Source organism: Borostomias antarcticus (genome assembly GCF_949987555.1).
Source record: "Borostomias antarcticus genome assembly, chromosome: 10".
Taxonomy (NCBI): Eukaryota; Metazoa; Chordata; class Actinopteri; order Stomiiformes; family Stomiidae; genus Borostomias; species Borostomias antarcticus.
Genome location: NC_140243.1, coordinates 12,805,204 through 12,827,365, shown reverse-complemented (window position 1 = coordinate 12,827,365; position 22,162 = coordinate 12,805,204). Strand labels below are relative to the sequence as shown.

General features: G+C 46.5%; 3 protein-coding genes across 3 annotated transcripts in view; 1 reads left to right on the top strand and 2 right to left on the bottom strand.

Annotated features, from left to right (window-relative positions):
* Positions 1-1,229: 1,229 nt before the first annotated feature.
* cdca3 (cell division cycle associated 3) lies at positions 1,230-3,010 on the top strand (the record flags this gene model as incomplete). Its single annotated transcript, XM_084444497.1, has 5 exons — positions 1,230-1,379; positions 1,485-1,593; positions 1,693-2,595; positions 2,689-2,765; positions 2,918-3,010. The coding sequence occupies 5 exons, from the start codon at positions 1,230-1,232 to the stop codon at positions 3,008-3,010; spliced, it is 1,332 nt and encodes a 443-aa protein (XP_084300623.1).
* Positions 3,011-4,653: 1,643 nt separating this feature from the next.
* On the bottom strand, positions 4,654-10,543 carry gnb3a (guanine nucleotide binding protein (G protein), beta polypeptide 3a; the record flags this gene model as incomplete). The annotated part of the gene is made up of 8 exons (XM_084444280.1): positions 4,654-4,760; positions 5,232-5,448; positions 5,937-6,138; positions 6,379-6,445; positions 8,541-8,703; positions 8,892-8,955; positions 9,985-10,130; positions 10,487-10,543. 8 exons carry the CDS (start codon positions 10,541-10,543, stop codon positions 4,654-4,656), a joined length of 1,023 nt encoding a protein of 340 aa, XP_084300406.1.
* A 10,897-nt stretch (positions 10,544-21,440) lies between these two features.
* The window catches only part of p3h3 (prolyl 3-hydroxylase 3), a 9,490-nt gene continuing 8,768 nt past the window's right edge, over positions 21,441-22,162 (bottom strand). The window contains exon 16 of the mRNA XM_084444264.1: positions 21,441-21,902. Within this exon, the coding sequence (XP_084300390.1) occupies positions 21,711-21,902 (192 nt within the window). The 3' untranslated portion in view covers positions 21,441-21,710. The remainder of the gene's footprint in view (positions 21,903-22,162) is intronic.

The window sequence follows — 22,162 nt, the reverse complement described above, 5'->3', positions numbered from 1 at the left end:
TCGGACAGATGAATGAGACGCTCCCTCACCTCCTCTCTCTAGACGATTGCTCTTGTTGTAAAATAATTTGCTTAATTGTAAAATAATGCTATCTGCCATATGGTGTATTGTACTATAATTATTGCACTATCACTGTTTTCAAATAGTTAATCTGACTGTCATGATTATTGATGTAATATTCAGCAATAAAGCCCTTGATTCTATGTATTTTGCTTTTGTTTGTGCTTGAAATATTAGTTATAAACTTTCACATCTCTGCTAGGATTATTTGTTCTCTTACTAGAGTAAGCTACAAAATAGCAAAAGTTAATGTCAACCTTTATTTGTCAAGTAAATCCTATTTAGAGTACAATTATAGAAGGTAATGAATCTTAATCTGCTAGATGTAGAATGATACAGCCAAGGTATTGTTATATATTTAGGTTTTCTATTCTGTCATATTTCAAGGTCCTTGGCTTTTATATAGCAGTTGGTAGAGCTGACGATTCAAACAATACTCATGTGACACCAGTAGCCTCGGGTCACCAGGCTCGCCCGACACAAGTTCGCGTTCAAATGTTATCAGCCGTATTCCACGCCCCCTTCACTGGGAGGAGGTGCAATGGGCCAATCCGCGGCGAGAAGCCGGGAGTGCCGAGCTCCCTGATTGGCTGGTTTGAAAGTAACTGGGATGCATGCTTTGCCCCATTTAAATGCTCATGTTTTGCTGTGAAATAGTGATAAAGAACCACAACTACTTTTCAACTCAACGTGCAAGGTAAGTGCTCATTAGCTAGCTGGTACTCTGAGGTCTTCGATATCTATCATATAGCTAACTACCAAAGTAGGCTCAGTCTGCAAATGTTTCTTGCACTTATGCAGTTGCATAGTTCTAGATATATCAGATAAACTTTCAACGTTAATACATTAACGTGAACAACAAATGTTAGCACTAGCTAGCTAACATTAACTGCTAGCACTAGCAAACATCCAGTGGTGCTACGCTAGATACCAACTAAGCTAACATTGTTTTATTCGGAGATATTGAATCAATGGAAAACATTTCCATTGTGGCCAGTTGATGTTGTATGATCTATTTATTTCAAAAAGCATAGTTTTTCCTCTTTCCCATTTTACTCCTTGTTCATGGCGAGCAGTTAGCCAAGCTAGCTTGTTTTCAGTCACAGGGCTAGCCAGCAAGTATGCTCTGGAATTTACTGTTGTGTTTTACGAAAGGGAACCAATCAAACATGGGATCCAGCGAGAGCAAGATTGCTGTGGCGTCAGCGGCGGCCTCAACACCCAAACGAGACCCCAGACCGCGGCTGATGAATGATCGGGTCAGTCGGCTGATCGACCCACGCTCTCCTTCCACTGAGATTGCCCGCACGCCCATCCAGGTAGCTGTTGTGAGCATTTTTCCTGATATTCAAACTCGCCTCGTACTCAACTTGGGGCACGATTGGAGTGGATTTAACAAATTTGTTGATGTTACCCGTTTGCAGATTAGTGGTGTCGTGTCCCGGCCTTCAGCTGAAGTGGAGAGTGACTGCCCTATGCCCTCCGGGGACCCCCGGTCACCGTCACCTGGCATCGCCCGCACTCCTGTGAAAGGTAACTATACTTGCTGATACTAAGCCAGTTAGTTAGTCTACACTGGATCCCGGTGCATTGTGGGAAACATGACTGAACATCTCATTTTCTTTATAACAGTGACTGTGCGTTCCTTCGCCCGGCGTCTGGGAATGCTCTTCCTCAGCGACACAACGGACGCCGTGTCCCCAGCTCCTCCTCACAAGCCCTCCGGACGCTCCATCCTGGAGGAGGAGGAGGAGGCGGCGGCGCTAGGGGATGGAGAGCTAGGGTCCAGAGATCCCCTCCTGACCCCTCAGCCCTGCCAGACGGATGTCCCCACCAGCCCCTTCGTCTTCCTGGGAGAGGTCCAGGTGGAGGTGGAGGCGGAGGCGGACTTCTCTCTGGACGAGGCCGAGGAAGCCAGGGAGTCTCCCCTCCACAAGAGGCTGAGTATGAGCCTGATAACCTGCCACGAAGGGGCGGTACCGGGACAGATCTTTGCCGAGGTCCACCAGGACTGCCCGCCGGCCCAGGCCGAGGCCGAACCGCTCGGAGACGGACCCGACCACTCGTACGCCCTCCCGCCCGCCACCTCTGGTCCAGCGTGTCCTCTGACCCCCAGCCAGCCCCCCACACCTACGGTCACAGAGTTCGCTTTCATGGCTGGAAGTCCTGAGCAGCCGGAGGAGAAGATCGAGAGGGCGCCAGAGGAGGCGACACCAGAGGTGTCTGCAGTGGAAGAGTCTCCGGTCCAGACCGCCACCCCCACCCTTCCTCCCGCTGGACCGAGCCCAGGCCTGGCCCAGCAGCAGCAGGCTCAAACCGGGATCCGCTGCCCCACCTTCAACACCAAGAGCCCCAGTCAGCTGGTGTTCAAGCCCCAGTGGCTGGGGAAGGGGTTCGGGGCCACTGGGGTCAGGGCTCGGGTGCAGGGCAGAGGTGGCAAAGGGGGCTCCTCTTCCTCCCCTCTATCTCGCCGGGTGGGAGCCAAGAATGCAGCTAATGAAAACAAGGGGCAGCCAGCCAAACAGAAGCAGAGAGGTATGTGAAAAGATTTGCGGGTGTCATTTTGGTGTTTTATTTCATTAGATCGTTGGTGTCATTCATCATCCAACACCTCTCCCCTCTCAGTAGGCAAACCGCTGGCTGAAGGCCGCTCCCCTCTGCAGATCCTCAAGGAGACCAACTCCCCCAGGGACCAATCAGCACAGGTACGTCCAAGAACACACACTCACACACTTTCTAAAACTTCTACACTCTCATCTGTTAGAAATCTAGGTGAGTCAAAGAAACTGGGTCAAATAACAAAGTGTGCAAACTACTATAGGTTGAAGTAGTTGTGTTCTCTCTCCCTGCCCAGCAGATGAAGCTGAAGGTGTCCACCCCGGACAGACAGCGGCTTGGCCAGCTGGAGCGCAGAGTCCTGACCGTGGGCCTGGATAAGGAGAACCGATAGAACGCTGCTGAGGAACATACTCTAGAACATGTACAGAAACACTCTAGAACATGTACAGAAACGGAAACCTGCCATTTTCTCTCTAAAAACACACTTTTAAGTGACAGACTTTGTGAAGCTGTTTTTAGTTTTTTTTTAATGTTTTTAAATGTTTTTGGGAGTGCCATCGTTTTTTTTCGTTGCGTTTATGCAAATGTCCATATCAGTGTCTTTCTATCCTGGTGTTGTCTTTTTTGTAAATATGAATAAATTTATTAGCTTTTTATGGTTGTTTGGTGTCCATGATTTGCCATCTTACATTTTGTTATGCAAGCTTGTGTTACTGTAGTTATATTTACTTTGTAGCTCTCTCCTAATCTTGGCTTCTACTGGACATTAAGGAGTTTGTATCCAAAGACTTTGAGGTTAGTCCACTCCAGACAGTTGAGTTGCACAGTCATCCTATAGCATTAGTTTAGTTGCAGTCATCCTATAGCATAAAACACCTGACATGCTAGAGATTAAGCAATTTCCCTTGAAAATAAAACCACATCAAGATTAGGCTAAAACAGATTCACATTTATTAGAAAGTCATTAGAAAGATAATGTGGTATTACTAAGTACAGTACATTTCCCTAGGTGTACTTTGTATGTTTTAATAAAGTTACCCACAATCTTGAACAGCAGAGCGGTGAGCTACAGTGTTGACGCGGGGGCATCATGTGACGCTACACATCTAAGCCATGTTTCGCTAGATGTTCACTACATACTGTTTTGCATCCAAGCTTTTTCGTCACCCATATACTGAACACTCACAAGTACAGCGTTAAACAACAAGGCTCTCGATCCATCTGAAAGATGCTTGTCTGGGAGTGTTCAGTGAACCATGAGATCTGTGTGAGCATCCCATACTTCAGTCCAATGGTTTACTGAAAACGTGCCTTTTCATGTCACACTATTGTGGAGCAGACCAAAACATTAGGCCCCAAGTCATGGTAAATGTTTTCTATCAAACAAACATCTCGCCGATACTAAAATCTGCAGGCTAAACAATCCATACTAATGTCACTTAAAAAAAGAAAAGAATAAACGGACAGAATGACTACCAAAGGAAATCTAACAAACCAAGAACAGCTGTTTGAAACAAAAAGTAACGCTTACATAATTCATCTGACAAAACATTTCCACCTCTGTTGATATAAAATGTAACAACATAGTAATTGGAAACTGTTACATAGGCTGTAATCGGTTGCTTAATCTTACAGTATCTCATCCATACTACCATATCATTTGGCAACTGCTCTTATGACATTGTTATCCTTTCGATGCCGGAACAAATATGCATATTATCTAATGACTGTATTTCGGTTTGAAACATGACACAAAATCATTGATAAAAACAAGTATTTTCTTTGACACCCACCTCCCCTCCCCCCTCAAATTGAGTTGAAAGAAAGGAGAAAAGTGAAGAGGAGTGTTTCTCTCATCACAATCCCTCTCTCAAATCTTAGATAGGACTTGGCACAACGAAAACACCCCCTCTTGTCCCCAACCCCTCCCCTAAGCTCCCAGTCCTCCCCTCTCTTCTCTGCTCATCTCTTTCTCTCCCAGGCAGGTTTTCATACCCCCCCTCTCTCCTCCTCCTCCTCTCTCTCAGGACAGGCTCAGTTCCATATCTTCAGGAAGCTATCCCAGGATCCCGTGCAGCAGGCCATTCCATCAGTGCTCACTCCAATGCAGCTCACTCTGTTGTCATGACCAGCCAGCACTCCTGAACCACAGACAACAGCGCAGAGGGAGGGAGTTTCAGTGTCATTCATATATATATATATATATATATATATATATATATATATATATATGAATATCTTGTACGCTGCACATTTTGTAAAGTGAAACAAAAGTTACAACTTCAACCTCACATTACGGTTCCTTGAGCAAATTCACCCTCAACATGCTCACGATCTTTCTCGTCCTCTATCCATCACACTCCTCCACCGTTCTCTCCATCCATCACACTCCTCCACCGTTCTCTCCATCCATCACACTCTTCCACCGTTCTCTATCCATCACACTCTTCCACCGTTCTCTCCATCCATCACACTCCTCCACCGTTCTCTCTATCCATCACACACCTCCACCGTTCTCTCCATCCATCACACTCCTCCACCGTTCTCTCTATCCATCACACTCCTCCACCGTTCTCTCCATCTCTCCTCTCAGCGTCCCTGGTCTCACTCACCAACTCTCTCGTTCTTCAGCGAGTCCCAGATGTTGACGTTGAAGTCGTCGTACCCGGCCAGGATGAGGCGTCCGGAGAGGGAGGGGGCCAGTGAGGTCACCCCACACATGATGCTGGGATCCTGGTAGGTGATCAGCTCCTGGTCAGCCCGCAGGTCGTACAGCTTACAGGTGGCGTCGTCTGAGCCCGTTATCACCGCGTTACCGTTAGGGAAGAACTGGGGAGAGAGGGATAGGGAGGGAGAGAGAGGGAGAGAGAGAGGGAGGGAGAGAGAGAGAGAGGGATAGAGAGAGGGAGAGAGAGGGAGGGAGGGAGAGAGGGAGAAAGAGAGGGAGGGAGAGAGAGAGGGAGAGAGAGGGATAGGGGGGGAGGGATAGGGAGAGAGGGAGGGAGAGAGAGAGGGATAGGGAGGGAGAGAGTGAGGCAGAGAGGGAGGGAGGGAGAGAGGGATAGAGGGAAGGAAGGAGAGAGGGAGTGATAGGGAGGGAGGGATAGGGAAGGAGAGAGAGGGAGGGAGAAAGATGCTTTGTGAGCTTTTGTGGTTGATATGAACTGTCAGCACAGGGCAAACTTTGGATGGCCATTGTAAAAGCCTGTCTGAAAAATAGCACGAGCCAAACTATTATGTTCATATTGTCAGTGTTTTAACAGAGTGTCCTCCAGCCATTTAATAAAGACAGGGGACACGTCCTCTCTCGTCCTCACCCCGATGGCATTGATGTCACTCTCGTGTCCTCCGAAGGTCTGCCTGCAGGTGCCCTCCCTGATGTCCCACAGCTTGGCAGTGAAGTCACACGCCCCCGAGATGAACATCTTGAAATCAGGGGACACGGCCAGGGACATGCAGTCTCCCAGATGGCCGGCGAAGACGGTTTTCTGTGTCCCCGTCTCTATGTCCCAGAGCACACTGGAGGGAGGACAGAAGGTGGACTTGGTATTAACTTGGACACAGAGTCAATCCTGAAGCATCGGAAACAGAGTCTCAGCCCTAAGTTATGACAGAGTGAAAGAGTGAGGAGGCCGTGACTCAGCCCAATGCTGGGTGGGTATTTTTCAGGTGAAAGGTTAACCTGATAAAGGTCTCAGCACTGAAGCATTGTGACTAATAAATCATTTTTAATTTAAGAAGATGGGGTGTGGACATTACCAGGTGCAGTCGCCAGAGCTGGTGATGATCTCACTGTCGCTAAGGAAACGACAGCAGGACAGGTAACCTGTGCAGCAACAGACACAATGTTAGCAAATAAAGTAAAAACCACAGACCCATTATACAAGCTGAGGGGAGATTTACACTTAATGATCACATATATGTGACAATAAATATTATTTGCATTGTACACAGATTGTAACTGAGCCTGATATAAATTATCTGTGTGCTGTGATATTCTACATTTTCTTACCCGTGTGTGCTGTGATATTCTACATGTTTTCTTACCCGTGTGTGTTGTGATATTCTACATGTTTTCTTACCTGTGTGCTGTGATATTCTACATGTTTTCTTAGCCGTGTGTGCTGTGATATTCTACATGTTTTCTTACCTGTGTGCTGTGATATTCTACATGTTTTCTTACCTGTGTGCTGTGATATTCTACATGTTTTCTTACCTGTGTGCTGTGATATTCTACATGTTTTCTTACCCGTGTGTGTTGTGATATTCTACATGTTTTCTTACCTGTGTGCTGTGATATTCTACATGTTTTCTTAGCCGTGTGTGCTGTGATATTCTACATGTTTTCTTACCTGTGTGCTGTGATATTCTACATGTTTTCTTACCTGTGTGCTGTGATATTCTACATGTTTTCTTACCTGTGTGCTGTGATATTCTACATGTTTTCTTACCTGTGTGCTGTGATATTCTACATGTTTTATTACCTGTGTGCTGTGATATTCTACATGTTTTATTACCTGTGTGCTGTGATATTCTACATGTTTTATTACCTGTGTGCTGTGATATTCTACATGTTTTCTTACCCGTGTGTGTTGTGATATTCTACATGTTTTATTACCTGTGTGCTGTGATATTCTACATGTTTTCTTACCTGTGTGCTGTGATATTCTACATGTTTTCTTAGCCGTGTGTGCTGTGATATTCTACATGTTTTCTTAGCCGTGTGTGCTGTGATATTCTACATGTTTTATTACCTGTGTGCTGTGATATTCTACATGTTTTATTACCTGTGTGCTGTGATATTCTACATGTTTTATTACCTGTGTGCTGTGATATTCTACATGTTCTTACCCGTGTGTGCTGTGATATTCTACATGTTTTCTTACCTGTGTGCTGTGATATTCTACATGTTTTCTTACCTGTGTGCTGTGATATTCTACATGTTTTCTTACCCGTGTGTGTTGTGATATTCTACATGTTTTCTTACCTGTGTGCTGTGATATTCTACATGTTTTCTTAGCCGTGTGTGCTGTGATATTCTACATGTTTTCTTACCTGTGTGCTGTGATATTCTACATGTTTTCTTACCTGTGTGCTGTGATATTCTACATGTTTTCTTACCTGTGTGCTGTGATATTCTACATGTTTTCTTACCTGTGTGCTGTGATATTCTACATGTTTTCTTACCTGTGTGCTGTGATATTCTACATGTTTTCTTACCTGTGTGCTGTGATATTCTACATGTTTTCTTACCCGTGTGTGTTGTGATATTCTACATGTTTTCTTACCTGTGTGCTGTGATATTCTACATGTTTTCTTAGCCGTGTGTGCTGTGATATTCTACATGTTTTCTTACCTGTGTGCTGTGATATTCTACATGTTTTATTACCTGTGTGCTGTGATATTCTACATGTTTTCTTACCTGTGTGCTGTGATATTCTACATGTTTTCTTACCTGTGTGCTGTGATATTCTACATGTTTTCTTACCTGTGTGCTGTGATATTCTACATGTTTTCTTACCTGTGTGCTGTGATATTCTACATGTTTTATTACCTGTGTGCTGTGATATTCTACATGTTTTATTACCTGTGTGCTGTGATATTCTACATGTTTTCTTAGCCGTGTGTGCTGTGATATTCTACATGTTTTCTTAGCCGTGTGTGCTGTGATATTCTACATGTTTTATTACCTGTGTGCTGTGATATTCTACATGTTTTATTACCTGTGTGCTGTGATATTCTACATGTTTTATTACCTGTGTGCTGTGATATTCTACATGTTCTTACCCGTGTGTGCTGTGATATTCTACATGTTTTATTACCTGTGTGCTGTGATATTCTACATGTTTTATTACCTGTGTGCTGTGATATTCTACATGTTCTTACCCGTGTGTGCTGTGATATTCTACATGTTTTATTACCTGTGTGTGCTGCCAGCTCACGCATGACCTTGACGTTGCCGTCTTTGCCCTTGAGGTTGTAGATGGAGCACATGTTGTCCAGACCACCGCACGCTACCATGTTCCCTGAGGGTGCGTACGAGCACGTCATCACCCACGACGACTTCAGGGGGATGGCGTTCACCTGGAGACAGGAGGCGGGCGGAGGGAAACTGTCACTCACTTATCGTGGTTCAAGCACTGTACAGTTCTGCCATGCCTGTGGACGTGTTGGGAGTTGTTGTTGAGTCTGTTGTTGTTGTTGTCGAGTCTGTTGTTGTTGTTGAGTCTGTTGTTGTTGTTGAGTCTGTTGTTGTTGTTGTTGTTGTTTACCTTGTTGGTTGTCAGGGTGTCCCACACGATGAGCTTTCCATCCTGAGAGGCGCTGACACACAACCTGGAGGATGGGAACGGATGGGATGAACGAGAGAGAGAGAGAGAGAGAGAGAGAGTGAGAGAGAGAGAGAGAGAGACAGAGAGAGAGAGAGACAGAGAGAGAGACAGATGGGATGAACGAGAGACAGAGAGAGAGTGAGAGACAGAGAGACAGAGAGAGTGACAGAGATAGAGTGAGAGAGAGACAGAGAGAGAGTGAGTGAGTGAATGAGAGAGACAGAGAGAGAGAGTGAGAGAGACAGAGAGAGAGAGTGAGAGAGAGTGAGAGAGAGACAGAGTGAGTGAGTGAGTGAGTGAGTGAGTGAGAGAGAGAGAGAGAGAGAGAAAGAGAGAGAGAGAGAGTGAAAGAGTGAAAGAGAGAGAGAGAGTGAGAGAGAGACAGAGAGAGTGAGTGAGAGAGAGACAGAGAGAGTGAGTGAGTGAGAGACAGAGAGAGAGAGAGAGACAGAGAGAGAGAGAGAGACAGAGAGAGTCAGGGCAGAGATGAGACAGGCGAGGCAAAAGACAGAGTTCCATCTGAATGCAGTACTCAGAGCTCAGCCTGTGTGGGGTTGGTATGTAATATAACGTTAGAGCAGATTTCCCTCTGTGGTTCCGTATCCTAATTCATCCAATTAAAGCGAGCTGAGACTGGTCCACCAATCCAATTAACCAGTTAGCATGGCTCTGTGGCTCATTCTTAAAACAGTCCTGGGTGTCCTAAACTAAATGCTACAGCATGGTGTCCATAGGAATGAATGACAATGCATAAATCAATGACTGAATGCATAAATGAATGATCGAATGAATGAATGAACAAACTAATTGATTAATGAATTAACGAACGAATGAATGAAGAGTCATCAAGCATCATAGATGAAGAATGATTGTTCAGGTGTGTGCTTGTCATTGAGTAAGTGTAAGTGTGGAGGAGAGTCTATGTGACATGTTACTGTGTGTGTGTGTGTGTGTGTGTGTGTGTGTGTGTGTGTGTGTGACATGTTACTGTGTGTGTGTGTGTGTGTGTGTGGCCCAGGCTAGGTGTGTGTACTTGGAGTCCGCGCCCCAGTGCATGGCGTAGATCTTGGCCAGGTGACCCCTCAGCGTCTTCCTGGTCTTCAGCTGCACGCGACTGACCGCTGCCGTCCCAGAAACCACCTCGTCCAGCGTGCTGTCCTGCACCACCTTCCTCGCCGCCTGGGAACAGCACACACAACCACCAGTTACTGGTGATGTGATGATGAGTTACTAATGATGTGATGATGAGTTACTAATGATGTGATGATGAGTTACTAATGATGTGATGAGTTACTAATGATGTGATGATGAACTCTGATGAGTTACTGGTGATGTGATGATGTGATGAGCTCTGATGAGGTACTGATGATGTGATGATGAACTCTGATGAGTTACTGGTGATGTGATGATGAGCTCTGATGAGGTTCTGGTGATGTGATGATGTGATGATGAGCTCTGATGAGTTACTGGTGATGTGATGATGTGATGAACTCTGATGAGGTACTGTGATATGATGATGATGATGAGTTACTGACAGTGATCTGATCTTTGAGACTGTCCGCCTCTTTTCGCAGTTGCTCCATTTCACCCATGGCAACGGTTGTTAGGCACAGTCACCGAGGGAGACAGGGAGAGATCTCAGGTGAGCTGATCTGATCCTGGAGAGGAAGATGAGGAGAGGGAGATGAGAGGAGAGGAAGATGAGAGGAGAGGAAGATGAGGAGAGGAAGATGAGAGGAGAGGAAGATGAGAAGACAGGGAGACGAGGACTTTGTTAACTTTGTTTTTCACTTGTGTGTGTGATGGTGATGATGACGTGTCGTTCACTCAGCATCTATGAACCGGGCGTTTTGTTTTTCCAAGCAGGGTCTGTTTTGCAATTCAAACCTCCCTTAAGTACTTTGCACACACACACACACACACACACACACACACACACACACCACACACACCACACACACCACACACACACACACACAGCAATTAGACTCAAAAGGCATAATGGCATACAAACCTACGTCTCAGATGAGCTTGTTAGGACCATAAGACCATCCATACTCATAAGACCATCCATACTCATACGACCATCCATACTCATACGACCATCCATACTCATACGACCATCCATACTCATACGACCATCCATACTCATACGACCATCCATACTCATAAGACCATCCATACTCATAAGACCATCCATACTCATACGCATGAGCACACATCCCCACCCTGTCAGTAAACCTCCCAGCGTGACCTCATTCTCAACTGTCATCACCTGTTTCATAGAGTCCACATCTTAACACACATTCAACATTGACTTTGCTCTTCTTCATGTGCATGGCCATGGCACACACACCTGTCTCCTACTAGGCCTCCCTACATACAGAACACACATACACACACACACACACACACACACACACACACACACACACACACACACACACACACACACCTGTCTCCTGCTAGGTCTCCCTACATACAGAACACACCTGTCTCCTGCTAGGTCTCCCTACATACAGAACACACACACACACACCTGTCTCCTGCTAGGTCTCCCTACATACAGAACACACACACACACCTGTCTCCTGCTAGGTCTCCCTACATACAGAACACACACACACACACACCTGTCTCCTGCTAGGTCTCCCTACATACAGAACACACACACATACACACACCTGTCTCCTGCTAGGTCTCCCTTCATACAGAACACACACACACCTGTCTCCTGCTAGGTCTCCCTAGATACAGTTCAATGGATCAGTGTGCTCACCCTTGGAAATTGATACAACTGTCGTTCCGGTGCCGGGCCACTCCAAGCAAGGAGAAATTAAAAAAAGATATAATTAGACCCACACTCAAGGAAACTATGCTGTTTCTCTTTTATTAAATAAAAAAAAAAGACTCTTACATGAAGTTAGATGTTTCGGCTGCCTGCCTTCTTCAGTTACTGCATGTCTTTAGATACACAGGGCAAAACTCCATTTTAAATCTCAAACACACGGCGTCATGCCCACACAGATAACAAAGGACACCTGCGAGTCGTCTTTCAATTAGTCCCTGTAACACAGGTTGAACACATTCTCCAATCAGCCAATTAGTCCCTGTAACACAGGTTGAACACATCCTCCAATCAGCCAATTAGTCCCTGTAACACAGGTTGAACACATTCTCCAATCAGCCAACTAGTCCCTGTAACACAGGTTGAACACATCCTCCAATCAGCCAATTAGTCCCTGTAACACAGGTTGAACACATTCTCCAATCAGCCAATTAGTCCCTGTAACACAGGTTGAACACATTCTCCAATCAGCCAATTAGTCCCTGTAACACAGGTTGAACACATCCTCCAATCAGCCAATTAGTCCCTGTAACACAGGTTGAACACATTCTCCAATCAGCCAATTAGTCCCTGTAACACAGGTTGAACACATTCTCCAATCAGCCAAACCAAAGTCCTGCAAAGAACGAAAAAGAAACAAAGATCCCATCCAATGTAATTCCTCCGTATTCAGAAATAAAAACCTTTATAGAAAACATCTCAAGTCCAGCACTTCATTTAGCCCTTTAGGAAACAGCGTATTTAACCTGAAAATCCATTCACTTTCCTTTCTCAGGATCAAGTTCTCCTCATCACCTCCTCTAGGTGGAGACTTCACTGCTTCTATTCCCATAAATCTCAATGAGCTTACTTCATGTTTACATGCATGGAAATGTCTTTCTATGGGTGATTTCTCATCATTTTTTCTAATGGAACTCTTATGTTGGTTTTCCCTATATAACATAAACCACATGGGCATTTGATCATATAAATGACATATTTTGTGGAACATGAGATTGTTCCTTTAACCTGGTATTTCTTCCCTGTATGAGGGTGGTGGAACACATCTGACGTGATCATTGCATTGCAGCTGACACAATTATTACATCTAAAATTTCCACTGGGGGGAGCCAACAAAAAGTGTGTAGGAGGGTCTTGCTTCAAGTCTGTCTTCACCAAACTATCTCTGAGGTTCTTAGATCTTTTGTATGTGGATCTTGGCTTGTTTTTAAAAGCAAGACCTATGTTAGGGTCTGAGTTCAAATTCAATTGACGGTATAGGATTCATATATTCACTGAATGCCTGAGGCTCTCCACCTCTTCCTGACCAACAGAAAAAAAATTCATCTATAAATCTATACCACCCCTTTATCAACTTAAAGAATGGGTTGTTGTTCCACACAAAATCATATTCAAATTTCCCCATACACAAGCATGCCAGTGAGAAGGACATTGGGCTGCCCATTGGACAACCACATTTCTGTCTGTAGAATTGCTTACCAAATTTGAAGTAACATTTCTTAAGTACATGTCTAGCCATATCCAAAATAAATTCAGTCGGGGGATCACTGTTGTCTTTGCTTCAAAAAATATTTAAATGTCTCAACCGCTCCTTCTTGATCTATGGATGTGTATAAAAATGTAAAACAAACATGTGTACTGAATGTAGAACACATTTCACACAGAGGAGATATGAGAAAGTCAACCATCTAAATAATTATTAATGCCTTAAGCAAAGGTTGGCATTATTGATGATATTATTAAGTCCCTTGCTAACTTTTCTTAGCATTTAAACAATTAAAATCCCCAGTGCTATGTTAACACTCACACTTTATGCACTTGTATATTGGGTTGTGATGTATTAAATTAAAGATTCAATAAAACCACAGATGCGTTATTTACATAATCTTACCTTGAAAACTTTGGTGAGGTAATATTTTTCCTTGATTGTATCGTACGTGTCTCTGCTGCAATCTCTTACTGTATTTGAATGTGTCTGTCTAAGATCTCATGACTGAGTGAATTTGCCTCTCATTTGTTTAGAGAGAGAGGGGAGGAAGAGGGTGAAGAGGGAGTGACCCTGTGAGAGAACTAGATTTGCTCTCTCTCTCTCTCTCTCTCTCTCTCTCATTGTTGGTTCTCTGTCTACCTGTTTTTTTTGTGTGTGTTTTTTTACTGCGTATTAATAGATAATGGTACTTTTTTTAACCTGTGAAACAGCCAGTTAAACAACCAGAAAGACTTGACTTAAACCAAATTCTACAGCTGCTCTTTATAGTTATAGTTATAGTTGCACCGGACCATTCATCCACTGGATGTATCCAAACCATCGTCTGAGGGGTTTTACCAGAGAAGGGCTTATGATAACAATACTGAGTAGGACATGTCTGAAAGCTGCGTTGCTATTGGCCCATCCTCTATGTCTCCGGGGACCTGCCATTGTTCCATGTGATTAAATGACTGCTAAAGGCTGATGGAGGAGTGCATTACCACAGATAGAGAGAGAGAGGGAGAGAGATAGAGAGAGAGAGAGAGGGAGAGAGAGAGAGAGAGGGAGAGAGAGGGAGAGGGGGGCAGAGGCCAGCCAGGGGAGAATGAGTTTAAATCCTAGTGAGAGAGAGAGAGGGGGAGAGAGAGAGAGAGAGAGAGAGGGAGAGAGAGAGAGAGAGAGGGAGAGAGAGAGAGAGAGAGGAAGAGAGAGAGAAAGAGAGAGAGGGAGAGAGAGGGAGAGGGGGGGCAGAGGCCAGCCAGGGGAGAGTGAGTTTAAATCCTAGTGGCTGAGATTTTAAGGGAAGCCTTTTGAATAAAATCTGCTCTCATCCGATTACTGACTGCTCTTTGCATCTGGATAAGAGACGAAGTGAGAGAGGGGGAGGTGAGGGATGAGGATGAGGGAGGGGGACATGGAGGGATGAGGTCGAGGGAGGGAGGGGAGGGGAGGGGGGGCAGGGGGGAGTGGGCAGTCATGGGGGTTTTCTGTGAGACACAGCCAATGAACTTGAGTGTGACCAGTGATTGTTGGAGTGTTTAAAACTACTGGCCTGCTACAGTACTATGCCTTCAGGTGATACACAGTAAACAGCTTTTCTATTGACCAAACCAGCGAATAATCCATCTCAATCCTCCATTTATTCTAATAGGGGCGGCTGTAGCTCAGTTGGTAGAGCGGGTCGTTCAGTGATCGAAGGGTCAGTGGTTCGAATCCCAGCTCCAACTGTCCACATGTCGAAGTGTCCTTGAGCGAGAAACCTAACCCCAAATTGCTCCCAATGAGCAGGTTAGCACCTTGCATGGCAGCTTTCGTGAGTGTGTGTGTGAATGGGTGAATGAGAGGCCATTGTAAAGCGCTTTGAGTGCCGCTAAGGTGGAAAAGCGCTATATAAGTGCAGTCCATTTAGCATTTACCTGACCTGGTGAATTTCTCCAGACTTTGTTTGGTCAAATCCTCCTGTTTGTTTGGCCCATAAAGCTCCTCTAGTGAGCTGGACAGCCTCAGATGACCTCTTGTGACTGATGAAAATCACACCCAGACGGTGAAGTAAGCGGTGCAGCGGTTAAAAATGATTAGATTCACTAATCTGCAATGAAAATAAACCTGTTCTCACCTGTAAGAGTTAAACTTCTCGCTCTACAGAATACGCTTCATAAAGTGTTTAGTTTGTTGGTATCATTATCAGAACAGTGCAATAGAGGCTACTGCTTTTGTGACCAGGAGAGTCAATAAAAATAGTTTTACAAAGTATATAATCATGGAAATGTCTATAAAAAAACATCCAGTTAGAAAAGGAGCTGAATTGTATCCTTTGAGATTCCCGTTAGCATCGCTGGTCACTAGTATTACATCACTTATGAACATCACGTAAATCCTATATAATATAATCCTGTCTTATTCTATGATGTAATATAAAATGGCAATTCATGTTTTAAAACCGAGACTATATGCAATTTCTGCACAATGTCTCTAGAGAATTTGCCACAACCCTGGTACAATACATTACTACATACATTCCACATACACATAAAACATATGAAATGGTAACAAACTGAGTTTCCTGTAACCTAACGATCGTCACGCTGCAAGTGTTTATAAAGGGACATTGATACGTCTGTGGACCTGCGCAATTCAATTATGAGAGAGTAATGAAATAAATAACTCCACCAAACCTCCAACTATGGAGTTTCATGCTGTTGGAACTCGGATAGTGTTAGTCAAATGAGCAATGTGATGAAACCACAATAATATCAACAGAGTTGGTGTAAACATAAACAACAACAAATCTCTCTCTACTCACCAAAGCAGGGTGTCCTCCTGACCAGGGCTGGAGCTTCTCTACGTCCTCCTGACCAGGGCTAGTTGAGCTTCTCTACGTCCTCCTGACCAGGGCTAGTTGAGCTTCTCTACGTCCTCCTGAACGGGGTCCCTTCTTTCTGTTGGTCATGCGTTCACCCCTCTTCTGAAACTACTCTTCTGCTGTTCATTCACTTTCCCTGGAACAGAGGGGATCTCTCTCTCTCTGTCTCTCTCTCTCTTTCTCTCTCTCTCTTTCTCTCTCTCTCCCTCCCTCTCTCTCTCCCTCTTTCTCTCTCTGTCTCTCTCTCTCCACCGCTCCTGTGAGGAACAGATGAGGATTGGAGGGATGAAGAGAGATCAGGGATGAGGGGATAAACCCTGGGATGAGAGAGAGAGAGAGAGGGAGGGAGGGAGGGGGGGAGAGAGAAAGAGACAGAGAGAGAGAGAAAGAGAGAGTGTGAGAGAGAGAGAGAGGGAGAGAGAAAAAGAGAGAGAGAGATGGAGAAAGAGAGAGAGATAGAGAGGGAGAGAGAGAGAGGGAGAGAGAGAAAGAGAGAGAAAGAGAGAGAGAAAAAGAGAGAGAGAAAGAGAGAGTGAGAGAGAGAGAGAGAAAGAGAGAGAGATGGAGAGAGAGGGAGAGAGAGAACAAGGTGAGGACTGTAGACCAAACAAGGTATGAGGTCTGGTCATGGGGTCAAAAGACACGAGACGAGGTGAACCAGAAAACAAAGACATGGCTTTTTATGGTGCTGTGGGTCCTGTGGCTGGCTAGCGGGAGGCTCCATGTTTTGTCAACTTTAGGAAAGTCTAATATTAGAGTCCACCATGCAGAGAGAGGTGATCTGAAGGAAGGTGGAGGGAGGACACTGGTGATAAACACTTTACATACATGGAGAGAGGTCACTCTCACAGCCATTCCTCTTCCCCGTCCTCAAACGAGTCCTCCGCTGGCTGGTCCCTCGGATGGAGAGAGGTCAACTTAGGACAGGTGCTCACTAGCGGTTCTCAGGCCTTGAAACATGAACCCCAGAAGGGGGAGAGCTGGAGATGTCCAGGGCTCCTGAGAAGGACGTCTCAGCAGATCAGACCACAGTTTATATTTGCTCACGCCATCGTACCAGCCAGCTGTTCCGCAGTAGCCTGCGACTGGTGTGGCGAGGGCGCGGTCTGGGACATCGATGGCGTAGCCGACTGCGTCTCTGAGTACGTCGGCTTCTGCGCTGACAACTCCATCCCCCACGAAAGATGGGGAACATGCGAACCTTTGTGAACACGGGGAGAACATGCAACTCCACACAGAAAGGCCCAGAGACCTTCCTGCTGTGGGGTGAGAGTACTAGGCAGGGGCGGACTGGCCATCGGGAGCACCGGGAGTTGTCCCGGTGGCCTGGCGCGCCAACTGGCAGTGTATGGCCTGGCACGCAGTGTATGGCCTGCCCCCCCCCCCCCCCCTCCCCGTCAACAAATCGCGCAGCACCCCCCCCCCCCCCCCCACATCAACAAAACGAAACTGAAAGTGTTCCATCTCACGGCGTTGGCTTGGCTCGTGGCCTGACTTGGACATGACTCCCGGCATGAAATATTCACCCAGTCCGGCCCTGGTACTAGGTACGATTTGGGGGTTCAGTGTCTTGCTCAAGGACAGTTCGGCACACTGCTGGGACTTGCGATTGATGCCGCTCCAATGTTCTAGATTCTCCACATGTTCCATCAGTCTGCCGTTGCGAGCACCATGTTCTATGCTACGATGTGTTGGGCGAAGCCATCAAAGAACGCTAGCAGACTGAACACACTCTTAAGGAAGGCGGGGTCTGTCATTAGATCCCAGCTGGTCACAGTGGAGAGGAGGGGGTGACGGAGGACAGAAGAGAACGCCCCTCACCCCCACACCACATGTCAGACAAGTGAGAGACTTCTGCAACTGACTCATTCAACTAGTGCTCTATTGCTCCAGACCTGTACTGTGAGGACCTCTAAGGCCGGCAGAGAGAGGTGTGTACATCTGGGTCTGTGTCCTGGTAGTCTGGGTGGAAAGGGGGAGGAAAGAGAGACGGGGGAGTAAGGGGGGGGAAGAGAGAGGGAGGGGTAAGGGGGGGTTAAGAGAGAAGGACGGGTAAGGGGGAGGAAAGAGAGATTAAAACCACGGGAGACAGGCAGATGACATCAGAGGGATGGACAAAGACATGGAGGCGGACAGACTGACAGGCTCTGGAAGAGTTGAGAGAGAGAGGGGGGGAGGGGGGGGAGTGAGAGTGAGAGAGAGAGGGAGAGAGAGAGAGAGGGGGAGAGTGAGAGAGGCGGAGAGTGAGAGAAAGAGGGAGAGAGTGAGAGAGAGAGGGGGAGGGGGGGAGTGAGAGTGAGAGAGAGAGGGAGAGAGAGGGGGAGAGTGAGAGAGAGAGGGAGAGAGAGAGGGAGAGAGAGAGAGAGAGAGGGAGAGAGAGGGGGAGAGTGAGAGAGAGAGGGAGAGAGAGAGGGAGTGAGAGAGAGAGGGAGAGGTTTAGCAAAGAAGGGGAGGAATCCAAACAGCCAGGGGGGGTCAGGGGATTATAATCTATTAGGATTTGTGTGGTCGTCTCTGTCCGTCGGCGCAGTCAGCTGAGTTCCCAGCGTCAGCAGGGGGCAGGGGGGCAGAGGGGCTGGGGGCAGAGGGGCAGAGGGGCTGGGGGGCAGAGGGGCTGGGGGGCAGAGGGGCAGAGGGGCTGGGGGGGAAAGGGGCTGGGGGGCAGAGGGGCTGGGGGGGAAAGGGGCTTGGGGGCAGGGGGGCAGAGGCAGGACGGGGGCCTTCTGCTGGGTGTCCATTAGCGTCCCTCTGCCCTCCTCTCAAACACAGCTCGACAGGAAGAGGAAGGCCCTCTGGATCACATGACCTCCCCCAGACAGGAAGGCCCTCTGGATCACATGACCTCCCCTAGACAGGAAGGCCCTCTGGATCACATGACCTCCCCCAGACAGGAAGGCCCTCTGGATCACATGACCTCCCACAGACACATGTTAACACTCTGGACCGACAGGCTGAACACACTCAACACCCAGAACATCAACACTGTGTGATATCACAATCAGATGGAGATCGCTACTGTCTGTGATATATAGGGCTGGGTATCGGTACTCGATACGTTGTAGTAATGGATCGAAACAAACTGATACCAAGTAGCATCGAAACGTCTTCAGTCAAACCAATACTTCATTCCATCCTTTTTGTATTGAGATCTAGGAAAAAATGACGTTGTAATATGGTCCAATCACCGCAAGCGTTCTTCAATTTAATGCAACGCGTGATTGGCCCATTATGGCAGACAGCTACAATCGTCTGGTGAAATTGACTGCAACTGCGAGTTGTTGACACAGTTTAGCACGCTGAGGTAATGCCACCAAAACGCTCAAAGGTATGGTTATACTACACGCCTATGGCGTATAGTAAAAAATAAATGCATAAAAACGCAGATTTTCCCCATTACCTAGCTAGCTAGCTAGCATTAGCAACCCTACTGTGCATTGGTTACTTAGTGGTATTTTTAACTTCTGTTAAGACCCCCCTAGGCCTACTACCACCACAACTGCTACTGCTGATGTTACCCCAGCAGCAGCCTTGACACACCGTTCACATTAGCTGCAAGGTCATGGATGATTAAAAAATGTGTAGTCACTGTCAGTAGTTATATTGTAATAAATGCAGTTTGATACTCTTTTAAACACTTTCAAAATGTATTCTTGTAAAAAATTATTTGAATGTGGGAGTATTGATGGCATTTTACAGAACTGAATGCTTCCATTCACATGATGGTTATGGAATGGAAAAAATGCAAAAAAGAAATTCAAAGTATCGATTGAAGTATTCAATTGGTATCGGTATCACTTTAAGGGTACTGGTATTGGTACTGGTATCGTAATTTTTGAAATGATACCCAGCCCTAGTGATATATGATATCTATGCTGTTTTAACTTTGGCGGAGGTTATCTTCTCATGGTTATGAGATATGCTTCTTCCTACTCCTTTTCGCACATGTTGAGTAATTATTCTTTTTTGTTGTCTGATATTTGATTGTTTTTTACATTTTGTATTATTTTCACGTGTTTGAAATAAATTCTTCATTCATTCATTCATGGTTGGAGAATAGATAGATAACCTACATGGAAAGCCTAAGCTAGGGTGCGATGATGGATCTATCCATGTCATGTCTTAGATTATGAGAGATGGATAGCCTACACACTGTTTGCCTTACATCTGATAATACTGTATATGCTTTATATGCACATTAAAAGGGCACTCTAATGTTTATTTATTCCACCTTACCTCATTTGCATAGTGGGCTTAGTGTATCCTGTGGTGTTAGAGAAGCAGCCTCACAGGCAGCTGGATCTAGTGTTATCAGGACGCCAGACAGGTGACAGGACTTAGTGTCGTACTCCAAAGATGCATATAGCGCCTATTTAAGCTTCGATTAACTGCCTTTTAGGATGGATTGCTGGTCTCAGAGTGTGAGCGGAGGCTAAGAGCCTGGGTCCATTAACGGGCTGGCCGACCCAGTTCTGAGGCGCTGAGGATCATGACAGGGGGGGAGTGAGAGGGTTAATATGGGGCGATGAGCACTTGACTGGCCCTGACACCATGAGGGACAAGTCAGGGAGAGAGAGGGGACATCAGGGGGAGGGAGGGGACGCTTTTAACGGGGCGGCGAAACCCGGAGTGATTGAGTGAGCCAGTGTGGATTGGGCTGCATGGATTGATTAAATGATCTCTTGTTGGATTTATATTCCATATTCTAAATGGGAGATTTGCTGAGCTTCATAAACAAATGCACTCATTTATGAGGGATTAACAGTAATCTCTCTAACGGTAACCCCCCCCCCCCTCACTCTCTCCTCCCTTCTGCCTCTTTCTGCCTCTCTCTCTCCCTCTCTCCTTCACTCTCTCTCTCCTTTTTCACTCTCTCTCCCTCTTTCACTCTCTCTCCCTCTCTCTAAGCATATGTTTTAATGTGTAATATGTCCTTTCTCCATATCCTTCTCTTCATAGAAGCTGATGACAGGCGAGACTACCTCGCTATTCCTCTCTCAAACCTCCCTCTCATCCTTCACACACACACACACACACCCACACACCCACACACACACACACACACACATCAACCCTCTCGTTTTCAGGGCTTATCTCTATGTACTGTAGTTACAGGTAGGTCTGGAATAATCGACTCTCTCTCTCTCTCCCTCTCTCTGGCTCTCTCTCTCTCTCCCTCTCTCTCCCTCTCGTTGGCTCTCTCTCTCTCTTTCTCTCTCTCTCTCTCTCTCTCTCTCCCTCTCTCCCCCTCTCTCTCTCTCATTGGTGTGATCTAACATGGACCACTTACGCCAGTTTCAAGGTCACAAACTTTTCTTATTTTATTCCAAACCTCGTTTCTCCAGAAGGTACAGTATGTAACAGTTATGACATCACAGACACTAAGACAAGCCGGGCGAGAGACTGAGAGAGGGAGAGAGAGAGAGAGAGAGAGAGAGAGAGGAGAGAGAGAGTGTGAACACAGATGAGTTTGTGGTCTTGTGGCAGGTGGTGGTGGTTTGCTGGCAGAGCGGGATGTTCCACCACACACAGCCGGACGGGGGGGGGGGAGACTATCCTACCCTGTCGTCGTTGGTACGGTCCTTAAATCTCACAGCTCATCCGGCCCCCCGCCACCCGGCCCCTCCCTCTGCCGCCGTCCCTGGATGCCTGGCTCCGCCCAGCCTGGCTCCGCCCACTCCGCGCCGGCGTCGGGGGGGCGCCTCCCTCCTCCTGGGGGTCCTTAGTGACGCTCTGCCCCCCGGCCGTCCACAGCGCCTCGGCCTCCTCACGCTCCTGGAGGACACACGGGGGGGGGTGAGGCAGGGGGGGGGGACTGTCTTAGGCGGACGCTGTCAATCGCATGACGCCGCCTTTCTATTGGCTGATTTATATCACTGAACTCAATTACGACAATTAACTCACAGCACAGTACGTTTATAAGATGCTGAGAGGGAGATGAGCACATAAGCTTGTCGACGTTACACGCATGTTACATGTGTCCAGTTACCCAGGGCTGTATGCTGCTCCTCTAGAGGAGCCCCATACCATAATAA